General features: G+C 41.1%; 1 protein-coding gene across 1 annotated transcript in view; it reads right to left on the bottom strand.

The window, feature by feature from the left end:
- Positions 1-370: 370 nt before the first annotated feature.
- mcu (mitochondrial calcium uniporter) overlaps positions 371-12,995 on the bottom strand; it is a 58,064-nt gene continuing 45,439 nt past the window's right edge. Inside the window, exons 3-9 of the mRNA XM_058378787.1 lie at positions 9,847-9,910; positions 6,234-6,404; positions 5,567-5,671; positions 5,310-5,470; positions 4,599-4,802; positions 3,877-3,993; positions 371-3,710 (exon numbers count right to left, since the gene is read on the bottom strand). Of these exons, the coding sequence (XP_058234770.1) occupies positions 3,630-3,710; positions 3,877-3,993; positions 4,599-4,802; positions 5,310-5,470; positions 5,567-5,671; positions 6,234-6,404; positions 9,847-9,910 (903 nt within the window). The 3' untranslated portion in view covers positions 371-3,629. The remainder of the gene's footprint in view (positions 3,711-3,876; positions 3,994-4,598; positions 4,803-5,309; positions 5,471-5,566; positions 5,672-6,233; positions 6,405-9,846; positions 9,911-12,995) is intronic.

Raw genomic sequence — 12,995 nt, forward strand, 5'->3', positions numbered from 1 at the left:
AAGACCAAAAAAAAGAAAAAAAAAAAAAAATCATGACTCTCAGTTCCAAAACTGGATAAGTATTTATTGATAAGTGAATTACATTTCTCTTTTATACACATTTCATAAATGATACAGGAGTTTACATTTTTATTTTTATAGTCTTCCAATATCACAGCATCTGATGCCATTGATAAAAACAAACATGAAATGAAGGAAATGCATCAGTGTGAAAACAATGAGAAACCTGCTTAACTCATATGGATATATTTATATTTTTATCTTTATTTTTGTAAGTGCACGTGGTAAAAATGTAAAATAATGCACTCTTTCGAAACTTAATTCATGTGCTATGGAAAAAGTTGTGGGCTTATGAAGAGGTATTTGAAAGATATAAATGGAGAGAGAGAGAGACAGAGAGAGAGAGAGAGAGAGAGAGAGAGAATGATTAAATAATGAAAAAGAGTTGCATGGCTGGACGTTGGCTGCCTATCTATCTTTCAGGGCAGTCTCGGAGCACATGGAAGGAATTAAAACTGCACTAAATCCTCAACAAACCAGTATTCTGTAATCTTTGCAGCTTTTTTGGGTCATTTGTATATAATTTCCCCATGTAAACATTACATTCATGCAACACCCGCTTTAGAATAAATTCCATATATTACATATACTCTTGTATAAAATAAAAGGCAAAGCAAATAAAGGCAAACCCTTATAGAAAACAAGCAACCAAAAAAGTCCAAAAGCTCAATGATGATAACGACTGAGGCATTGAACAGTGAGAATGATTTTGGTATCAGCTTTGCAGGTCATTCCAGGAAGTGTTTTTTGGACACTGTCCCTGCCCTCGCTTTCCTCTGCGCGTGCAACAGCATACAAGGATTTATGATTATTGACCATATGAGGACAAGAGGCCAAGGGGCCACAGGAGGGGATTGATTTACTCCTATTGATTAGGACCAGTATGGATGGAAATTACTCAAATGCATTCATGGAGTTGTACAAAAAAACAGTTACGCTGACAATCAGCCTGTACTTATCGACAAAGCCGTATATCGGTGATGCGTTCTTACTGTGACAGCATTTCTAAATGACAGCTGAGAGCAGCAAAACCTCTTCCTCATGAAATACAGAAGCCGTTATCGAGCCACCTGTGACAGCTTCAGCTGGATCATCATGCACCATACACCATACACCAATACAATTTCACACATCCAGGCTAGCCGTCTCCACAACAACTCCATTTCAGCTTGCCTATTCAGATCTGGCCTTTTTCTAGGATTGATATGATTGTGCTTTTTTGCTATAAATGTCAAACTTTGCCAGACACATTCCTTCGGATCACGGTGAAATATTTTCCAGGCTTGCAGTCATGCACGGTCTATGACATTTCGCTGATTAAATAATAAGCCATGTATTACATCAAACAGCACCGTTCTGCTTCAGGTCTATGAAACATGACAATCCCGGAGCTCACTTTGCGATGTCGAGCCACTGGACTTGAGTGCTGTGACTGCCTGGAGGCCTGGACTGATTTTAAACTACATGAAGAGAAGGTCATTTTAGGTAAGAAAAGAAAAAAAACACTTCTCATTTGTAGCACACAAGGCCAACATGCAGAGTTAGGCTTTTGAAATATTACTGCGAGGGCATGGCTGTTAGATATCTGAAAGCTGTTCCTACTCGGTTTTAAACAGAGCACCATGTCCAGAAGAAATACACTGATGTCTTGTTGTGAAACTATTTAAAATGAAAGAAAACAAAAAATGTGCGTATCCAAGCGGTCCGATATTCCGTCCACAGATTTTACTACTTCAGAATGCGTCTGCTCTAAAGCCTGTCCCCTAAAGACGCCATGTTCTAGATGAAAGGATGCAAAAGTCACGCGCTACAGCATGCCGTAAAATAGTGCGAGAAACCAACTAAGTCTAGGATCTAATATATTACACGGTTCTCTTCACACTTCGGTATATTCTTGGCATACAGAGGAGCTGTGCAGCTGTACAGCTAGATTTTGTCACTCTTTTTTTTATTTTATTTTTATTTGACACGCAATTGTATGATACAGTAAACAGCCCAGGAAAAAATCTTGAAGGATGGATGTGTCTGGCTCGTAGAGGGGCTGAGGCTGAGAGACCAGAACGTGGCTGCACAGGGGAATAGGAGCGCCCTGATCAGCATGCTGCACGGGGTGCTGTGAGGCACTGTGGGTAACAGTTTTCTGGCACAGAAAAGAAGAGGAAACCTTCTGAATCTGTCACTTGTGTAATCCTCTGTTAATCTCCACAGGTTTCAAAGAAAAAGGCGCATATGTGGACTCGTTCTCTGTCACCGTTCATAGACTGCATTTGTGTTGAAACATTATGTGCGCTGGAAGCGTGCTAATTTTGAAAACTGATATCCGTAGCTTCACGTATGAGGAAAATGGCCTGATCCGGGCGGTGTACTGATGTGCAATGCTGACAACATGACAAGAAGAAGAAGAAGAAAAAAAAGAACTCCTCCACCAATATTAAAGAAACAGATTTCCTCACCCATCATAACAAATATAATAATATAATATAATAATATAATATAATATAATATGGCTTTCAAAATAAAAAGTGCCAAAATTGTTTTGTTTTTTTTTTATTTTGTTTTCCTCTCTGTTTTTTTTCTTTTGAATAATTGAACACACAGTGATGTTTAGCCGGTAGATCTCTGGTCTGCAGCTTGCAACAGGTCTGTACAGGAAATGATGCTCATCACGTGACCCCTTTTTTCCCCCCTTGTACACACTTAGCAGCAGTGTGGTTGGACTTCTGTTACTGCCCTGTCGTTTGCACGGCAGAGCGTGTCAGTCATGCTAAGAATGCAACTGGAGACACAGGGAGATGTGGCGGCAGTCCAGAGTCCCAGCCACTAAAGGACAGGAGGGGACAGAGGGGAAGACAGAGGACAACTCTGCTCCACACGCAGGGACGTTGGGTCAAAAATAGCTCTCCTGCATTTGATTGTCCCCCCAACAACAATGTCCAGGGCTGGAGAAAAAAAAGCCCAAAGGCCCAAGATCTTTCCTGTGCCAGATATACAACTCCACTGTAAAAAATAGGTCTTTAGAGGTTTTTATTTTAAAAGTACGTTTAAGAGGTGCTGAACCACAGAGCATGTGTCTGCATGTATTGTTTTCAGCATGTCTGGGAGATAGTGTGTCCGTACCCAGAGGTCACTTCCTGTTAGGCATCAGGAGCTTCCTGTAGGCTGCTGCTGTTCTCTCTGTGATCCTGTAGCGTTACCAGAGCGCACAGGTCTGCAGGCACAACCAGCAAGTTTGCCCTCCAGCACCTCCAGCAGAGGGGCTTCAGGTGTCATTCTTTCTTTCGTTGGATTTCATTCCGTCCCCTCCTCCTCTACTTTGACTCGCCGTGTTTGAAGCAGTTTTCAAAATCAAATTATAGAACATAAAAACAGTAGTAATTAAAACAAACTCCATTTCATTTCAGAAAGGAAAAAAAAATTGAAAGAGGTGGCAGGGGAAACAAACAAAACAAAAAGAAAGAAGAATGGGCTGAAAGAGATAAAGGGAAAAAGGAGAAAGAGAGGAAAGAGGGAAGGAAAGAGAAGGGAGAAGGAAAGAGGGAAGGAGGAAGGGAGGCTTTCACTTCCTCAGATCAATCCTTGCTGGTGCTAATCTGCTGGATGGGGAGGTGCAGCTGGAGAGGATCTCTCAGGCGCTTCAGGTCCAACTCGGCCTGAGAAACAGGGAGATTGTGGAGGAGTAGTGAAAGAGAGAGGAGTCAAGGAGGGAGGAATTTGGGAAGGAGAGAGTCAGGGTCATTCAGGCAGAGGAGTGTTATTTTTAAGTGCAGGGATAATTGGGTGTGGGGTGTGGGGGTGTGTGTGTGTGTGTGAGCACACCTCAGCGATAGCGTCCTTCAGTTTGTTGTACTTTTCGATGTCAAAGCGTGTCCTCTTCACTCCCTTGTGGAAGAACAGCAGATACTGTCTATCTCTGGCATCAGGGTAGATGTACTCCTGTGTGTGAGTGAAGGAATGAGAGAATGAGAGAGATTCTAATAAGCTAATAAGGGCTATAACGTATAACTTCTCTCAGATGTTGCACGACAATAAATGTAACAATAAACTGTTAAAAAGCACACCGTGTTATTCAGTAATAAATCCATCATTATGTACTTTGGCAAATGCCTGAAAGTACATGAGAGGTCTATAACATACTCCACCCAGTGTGCATTAATTTTTGCATAACCTCACAGTCTTTTCAGATTCCTCACAAGACAGAACCGATTGAGTCGTAGTTTTTTGCTGAACAGGTAATGACATTTATTTGTTCTGCAATTTGGTGGGAAGCGATGTGTTCTTGCTGTGGAGTTTATATCATAACTCATTTGAATAGTTGTTTGTCTTATTTGTCTCAATTTATGGATTTGTTTTAGATTGGTTTCTCTCAAGTTATAAATATGAATGACAAAATTCTCATTAGATTTGTGTGTGTAGTTGAATAAATAAGCAATTTATACTTGACAGTGTAAAGAGGCAGCTGAGGTTCACATTAAGGATTCTCTTTATATGAAAGTCAGGAGTATGAGGAGGATACATGGTGTGTAAATGTTCCTACTTACCTGGCGTGTGAGCACAAAGTAAGCATACATGGCCATGGCTGTGCCATAGGTGATGAAATAAGTGACGGGCTCCATGATATCCCACGAGTATTCCCACCAGGTTAGCCGTGCCAGCACGCCAAACTGGGTGGCCATATACGCCATGCCTCCCCACAGCACCCAGGTGGTCCGACGCTCTGCTTTCCTGCTCAGCTCCTCTTTCACCTGAAACGAACAGTGAGGTGCGGGTTTATGTGCCAAGTCTACAGTGACGTGAACATCTGATGGAATTGATTTAGATTTTTTAAATTGAAATAGGTTTCCTCAGTGCTAGATCCGGGAATGGAGAATTTGCTTACATTTTGGTTATGCTGACATGAATCGACGTATAATGGTTATGACCACAGAATGACCAGTGCAACTACAAACTAGGTCTAGTGACGTGAGGGTTTTTAAAATAAAAATCTTTAATAGAAATCGATTGCTGATTAGATGATAGAATATACTGTAGTTTATACATAATGCTTTTTTTGTGGTAAATTATTTGTATAGAAATGAATCAAATTGATCATGTGATGTTCTAGCCCTGCTGTAACCTGTCATCGAACCTGAAAGCTCTTTAATTCTTCTCTAATCAAATGTAGTGTTATTATGATAAGCTTATAAAGCATTAGCAACCTATAGATAACAATTATGCTGTAGTGATACATGTTTCTTTCAGAACTCCAATACCTTTTCCAGTGGACGGAGCTGGGAGTTCAGATCCTCCAGTCGGCCAATCAGCTCCTTCTCTTTGTTCAGCTGATGCTCCTCTATGCGCAGAGTAGTGTAGAGCTGCTGCACCAGAAGCTTAACGTCGTTCAGCCGCTCTGCCTCCTCGTGTGCCAACAGTTCTGACACACACACACACACACACACACACACACTTTAGCTATATGTAATATAAGGACAAAAATGATGAATGCTGAATGTATCTTCTTAACTCTCACCTCTTCTGGGTGGCCGCACAAGGTGCGTGGTGTCATTGATGACCAGCTTGAAGTCATCCAGCAGCAAAATGTCAATCCCCGTAGAGGAAGCTATCCTCGCGCCATCTACACGTAGGAGTGGAAGAAGTAGAAGTAAATTTTTTCCAACTTGACTGAGCAAAACTAAATCAGTTTTCATGCAATAACTGTTGAAAAAAACTGTTAATAACACAAAAGGAACACAATACACAAAGAGCCAAATAACTGATCATCTTCTGTGAAAAGTTAAACTTGAACACAGTTTGCTCCCTTCTGTTTCTCTTGTCCTGCAAATACTTTGCAAAGAGGAACAGGCAGTAAGAGAACTCCCTCTCATTGCTAGCCTGCAACGCTCAATCAGTGTTGACAGCCGCTAATAAAAGCAGACTACTGCCAACACTACGGGCAGCGAATCAGCCGCAGGCGCACAATAACCGCTCCATGGCCAAGAGTCAGCTCTGTGTGCCAGAACTAAAGGGTGCTTATGAAACAAAGCATTTTCTTTATTTATTTAGTTTGGGGCTGACTTCAGTGATTAAAGTTGTGGCTGTCATAGTCGCCTGGCAGAGAACCAGAGCCCAATGTGTTGTGAATCCAGATTCCATAGTATACTAGTAGAACACGTGTATTAGTGTGTGAGTGGTTATACCTGTGGTATAGATAGCGACTCGGTCGATACCCCGGTCCTCGGCTTGCAGTTGCTGAAGGAAGATGCCCACGCTGTCGCTGAGGGGCTTTAGAGTGAACTGACAGCGCTCCCTTCGAGACGGCAGCCTCACCGAGATCACCGGCAGGCTGTTATGATACACCACCGTCACCTCTGACAAGACAAACGCAAACAGTATTGTTACAGCTCTCGCTGAATGGCCACCCACACAGGACAGACTGTTAGCTATTGCTGTCGCTTAATGATGGACCACAGGACAGTGTGTGTGTGTGTGTGTGTGTGTGTGTGTGTGTCTGACTGCTATGGCTTCTACTTAGTGCTAGATAAGGATTTGGAGCAGACACTGGTGTGCTCTATTTGGTAGTATGTCACGGGTCATGGTAACTGCGGTTTTATGATGCAGACTGCGATACAGAGAGACAAACCTACGACTAGCAGTAGAGGGCAGTGTTGCAGTAAAAGGGGAGCGCTGCTGAGAGAGGAGGTGTGCTGCAGGATCATGAGTGACATCCAAGTCTTTCTGCATGCACCCTTTGCAGGACGGTGAGAAAGATTCATGTAGCCGGACAATGCAAACGGTCTAATTCAAGTCTCGATCCAAGATTTTAATCATGTCTTTTGGCCAATTCAGTGACGAGCATCAATCAAGCTCAATTACCTTCATCAATAGATACAGCTACATTTTTCCCCTCACTGAGCAATAATCGGTCATGGCGGCTGCTTGATTAGGAAAATGATTTGGTCTAAATAACTTTTAAGGCAGTTAACATTCACAGTGTTTTATTAATGCAAGCCTATTATAAGGCAAAGATAAACAAGCACACACCTAATTGAACGTTAAAAGGAAGACTGATTACACAAAACCGTCACATTCAGTACCTAGCCAGCTGTGTGCATGAGCTTTGCTTTGCATTACAGCTGTTGTTCTTCCACTACTTTGACACCGCAGGCAGAGAGCTTGAGTGTGAGAGAAAACTGAAAAATGACTAAATTATCATATTTATAAGGAATTATTTAGTGTCAATAAAACTCCTCAAGTCATTACAAAGCAATTTTATTTCATTACGCTCGAAAATATGCGCAGAAATAAATCAAGCTCCGTGGAAGTCTGTCTGTCTTGGAGGCATCATCAACAGGGTCTCAGCGTGCAACACGTTTATTACTGAGGCAGTGTGTCTGTCAACTTTAAATCATTACACTTGGTTACTTCCTGAAATGCTGAGAGGGATGTGCTTTTATTTTTCCGTGTGGCATAATTAGAGCCTGTGTTAGGCTTAATGAGGAGTCATTTCAGGAGATTGTGTCTTTAAGTGCAGATGTCTGAGGAATAAAATATCGCTGCCTCAAAGGTCTCTTCGAGGCAGAGGACCGTTAAGTAGGAGCGTCATTGAAATGATGTGAAAGACCTGTAGTAAATCTGCCGTATTTCAGACTGCTACTCACATCAATCTAATCCCTCTTCTACTCACTCACTGTCTTTTTAACCCTTTACTATCACGAGCCTTTCTTCTTTGTAATTGGTGCCACAAGAAGCCACTCTGTTTTAATAGCACTGCTAGTAAAATGTAGCTTTCGAGAAAAAAATAAATAAAAAGCCGACTCTGCAGCACGGCTGTGCTTTCAGCGAGGCCCATCTGCTGGAATCTGGTCAGCATTTCCCTCGATCTAAGCAGATGCTGTTATAACCTCCATGCACGCTATCTGGAGTGCATTCTGACTCTGACTCATCACGCCTCCGGTGTGCACTTTAAGACGCTGCATCACTCAATGCGATCCAGTCGTATTTGTATGCGTCTTATAAACAGAGCAGAACTACAGCCGTGTGCCCTGCTATTCACCACATAACTGCAGTTTCTAGAAACCTTAAAGCGGATAGTTAGGTTGAGTTATTATCAAGTGCAGCTCTCTTACGCGTGTATAAATTATTCAGAAGACTTTTGAATCATCGCTGCCTTATAGAAGTGCGCAGGTGAAGGCTCGCTCTGTTATTGATAAATACCGCAAACATAAGTGTGTAAATATTCTTGTGCATACAGTCAATGAGCAATAACGCCCTGTGTGTGAAGCTCTTTCAGTCGGAGCCATGCCACTTCTATTCACTTCCCTGGTAATTTGTGATAATAGGACAACTATGTGCTCACCAAAAAGTGGTGCAATTAAGCTCTCGAGTGGGCGAATGTTGAATAACTCCAGGCTATTACTGTTTGTTGTTGTTAATGTAAACGATGGTTCAAACTGTTAATGAATAATTAGCTAAATTGAAAATGCAGTAGGACTGGAACAAAAATATATATATATATATATATATATATATATATATATATATATATATATATATATATATATATATATATATATATATATATATATATATATATATATATATATATATATTAGTGCTTATTGTTTAGGCAAGTGGAGTGTGGTTTCCTGTCCATTACCATTGTTCAGCTCGTGTTGTGGCTTAGTGACTAGGAGATATACAGAGCAGTTAGATTTACACGCGGTTAAGACAAATGAAGTTTAGTGCTTGGTCTCTGGACGATGATAAGTGGACAGGACTAAATGCAGGTGCGAACCGGGTCAGATGAGTCTTCTGAGAGCACAGAACAATTGTTGAGGTGGATCTGGGACAGGTTTGCACATTAACCCCAAAGTAGGTGTAGGATGCATGCTATATAAGTATATATAAGTATATGCTCTATATAAGCATCACCAGGTTGCCAGGTTTGTGGTCTTCCTGTGGAAGTTGCTAGCAGCTTGCAGGCTTTGTCAAGGGCTTGGTCGTTTGGCATATCTTATAATAACTACATTTCTATATTAGTATTAAATATGCATACTGACTATGCAAAGTGCCCTCTCTTCTTCTTGCTTCTATTCATTCTCACAGGTATTCTTTACTTATGGAAAAAAATATATGTTATAGGAAAATATTCCAGTATGAAATAGTGTGATGTGGCCTGACACAAAGTAAACCTCAGGGAAGTGGATTGTTTTCCTTTAACACCATGCATCAAAATGTTTATTCCTCTTAAACAAACAGTGACTCGCCAACAGCTCCAATTTTTATTTATGTATTCGTGTCACAGAAGCATGTCATCATGCACTTTATTCTTTTACACTTGTGGAATGTCTGTTTTTTGAATCCATTTATGTACACACTCCCGGTTTATTCCTGCTTGTGTTTATTTGAAGGGACACGGACTGTGATTATCTGAGCAAAATTGCACACATCCAGAGAAGAGTATGAGCAGGCCACGGTGTTTATAAATGAATCAGAGCGCTCTATGAGTCAAATAAGAACTGACATCCAACAGCTAAATATAAACACATCGTTTATATTTATAAGTGTTCCTGTTGTGTTGTGTTGGCTAGTTATATGGATCTGGTTTAGGAGTGAGGTAGGGTTACAGGTTTTTGGAATCCCTGCGACGGACGAATCGAGATCTCGAGTGGTCAGTGTCAGAGTTGTTAAAAAATACCAGGGTGTGAATAGTTATGTCTCTCGGCTGTCCGCTGGTGATTGGATCACGGAGACAGATCTTAATACCAGGTCTGAACAAAACACACACACACACTTGCACTTTCCTCTCACCTTCTGAAACAGCAGGTGAGCACAGCAGCCTCTGAGTCGGCCATGTCGGAGTTCCCTTCCAGCCCTGAAGAGACACAAACACAAGCAGCTGATTTATCAATGAAACACACATTAGACATCTCAATTTGTTGTAGCAGAAACACTGGTTTATGCTGAATGAGCCCAAGATGCTCACTCCATGACCATAATGAGCATCCTGATCTCCACTGATGCACTCGCATTCTAATTTAAGACAATTACATAATTACATATTTTAAAATATTAAATTATTTAACTAATAACTGTCATTATTAGACTAAAACAGAAATGTATTCATCTAGGACTTTGGACAGAGTTCAGAATAGACCAATTGATGCCGGAAAACATGTTAAATTAGTGTCACTGGGGTCTGAGGAAAGAAGAACGAGGATGAAGAAGAGCTCAGAGAGGCATGGGGGGGGGGGCTAGTAAGGGGTGTGGTATGAGAAACTGCTCAACTTTAACCCTCATTCTTCTTTCTATTTTGGTATAGGTTACTGATGTTCTCTGGTGAACGGCATCCAGATGGGAACTGCGATGAGTAGTGGGGAAACACGTCAAGTTTTCCACTGAGCTGTGCACAGACACAGCCAGATGGAGAGAGAGAGAGAGAGAGAGAGAGAGAGCACGAGAGAGAGAGACTCACAGGGAAAGAATTTCTGTATTGAGTGCCTGACAGGAAGATCGTCCAGTGAGTTTTCCCTCACCTAAAAGAAGCTTGTGGTATTAAGAGCTTTACTCACTGATTAAGCAATTTTGGTGAGTCTTTTATTTGGTTAATATGCTATTTCCTATGAATTGGTTTTATTCTGCATATAAAAAATAGATCAAAAAGCAAACCAAAAAAAAATGCTGTTGTAATAGGCAGGGCTGAAAAGATAGTTTTAAGCAATTGTTGGTCAAAAGCAAAGCGGCAGGACAAAGAATGACCAGCTGGCTCTTCCGCGCTTCTAAGCTGGTGGTTAAGTGATTCAATTACACAATACAAATTGCAAGCAATTTAATAAAACAACTAGCTCACAACATTTAGCAGACTGTATCCAGTATAATCTGCATTCCAATTCCAGAAATGCAGATATATAATGTGTGCTAGTTTGGCTTAGGATATTTGGTTCATTTCCTGCAGTTCGATCGATTCAGGGTTGCATCACTTTCTCGCTGCATTCGAGCCACGCTGGAGTCCACTCGGTGGTGGACGGAGGGCACCTCGCTCAGACTGGCCGTGTTGTTCTGCGGTGTTGTCATCAACACAAACAAACAGAACTAAGTGGGTAAACACACCAGGGCTTGATTTAAAAGGGATTTGAGAATGAATGTGAAAGTACACAACTGATCTACAGTGATCAGAGCCATAAACATTTGGATCACTAAAAGGTTTATTTGTTCAACTGATCAGAATAAAAAGAGGAAAATTTGAATGAGCTGGAATTTTTATAGCCCTTGGCTGCCTGGGAGGCAAACCACGATTTCACTGACACCAGTGTTCCTTTTCCATCTAATAACCCTAGAGCTACACTGCAACTATATCCAGCTAATTTTGTGCGGAGGCTGAAATGCTGCACTGCATAGCAATACTAATTTTCTTTGAAAATAATTATTAGTTCTAGAAAAAGCTCTGTCAACATGCCTCGCATTAATTACATCCTGCACAACAACTAAAATTATATCTTAAATGCCACTAAAAAAAAAAAAAAAAATCTTGGGTTAGATTATTTTAGGTATGTTACCCTCCTATTGAACGACTGACCGGTGATGCAGCTGAACGTCCATCAGATCCGGAAGCGCAACAAACTGGTCATGTGCAGTCGAGCTGTTTGACAGACACATCTGCTTCAAGGAGACCACTAACCACCCACTCATTCTCACATGAATACACACACATACACTTTCACACGCAACCACACTCCACACTTTGAACAAACCAATCAAAGCACACAACAGTCTAAAAATAGCCTGGATAAAGGTGACAGGATGGTTTACTGACAGCACACAGCTCCCACAGGCAGCTGCCCACAGTAACTGACTAACTGTCTTCTATTTAGATCCTAGAGCATGAGATCTGCCCCACGGGTGCACCATAACGTCCTGCCAGCATTTCACACACACACAGTAAACACTCAGCTTGTCAATTTACACTCCAACACACTTAACACATCAGTTTTTTCTCCCCAGTCACCGGACAGAGCAGGGAAGAGTTACACATTCCTTTACAATGGGATTTAATTACTTCAAGCGTTCACATGCATTGAAATATTAATGATGTAATAATCCTAAACCGTCACAGACAGAGCAGTAATTTTACACCGTGTGTTCAGGTTGCATAAACCAAATAAACTGAAATTGTAGCAAGTCATTTAGAAGCAAACAAAGAATTAGACTCATTCTATTTAACCCCACATTAATGCTGATATTTAGGAATGACACTGAGGGGATCGAATAGCGGCTCAGTAGAAGGATGGAGGCTGTTACAAAGCCAAATGATGAGCATATGTTAGATTAAGCTTTAAAATCTGATCTAATCCATGCTTGGAATGTAAACGGACTACACTACATAGTGGAAGAATAGCTCAAGAACATTTACAGTGGTGGCTCAAGTGGTTAAAACTCTGAGTTGTTGAGCAGAAGGTCAAGCTGCTGCTGGGCCACTAAGCAAGGCCCTTAACCCTGTCTGCATCATGGCTGAACCTGTGGCTCTCTCCCCAACCTCCAAAGTTGAAATATGTATTTTTATTACATTTTTTATTTATTATCCAGAGCGACTTGCAATTCATCTCATTTTATACAACTGAGCAATTAAGGGTTAAGGGCCTTGCAGTGGCAACTTGGTGGACCTGGCATTCAAACTCACAACTTTCTGATCAGTAGTCCAACACCTTAACCACTAAGCCTCCACATCCTGAAGAAAGAATTTCTCTGTGCTGTAATGTATATATGACTAAAATAACGTCTTCTAAATGCAATAAAACATGAGACGGTGTGCGTTAACAGTTCTTTATCACAGCACAATGAGGAAACATGACATTTTATAGAGAGAAGCACTATAGCTAAAGGGGAACCGTTTTATTAATTGAATAAATCTGACACATGAACACAGAACTCATTTCTCATCACATGGTCACAACTGTGCACAG

This window comes from Hemibagrus wyckioides, linkage group LG03 (assembly GCF_019097595.1).
Source record: "Hemibagrus wyckioides isolate EC202008001 linkage group LG03, SWU_Hwy_1.0, whole genome shotgun sequence".
Classification (NCBI taxonomy): Eukaryota; Metazoa; Chordata; class Actinopteri; order Siluriformes; family Bagridae; genus Hemibagrus; species Hemibagrus wyckioides.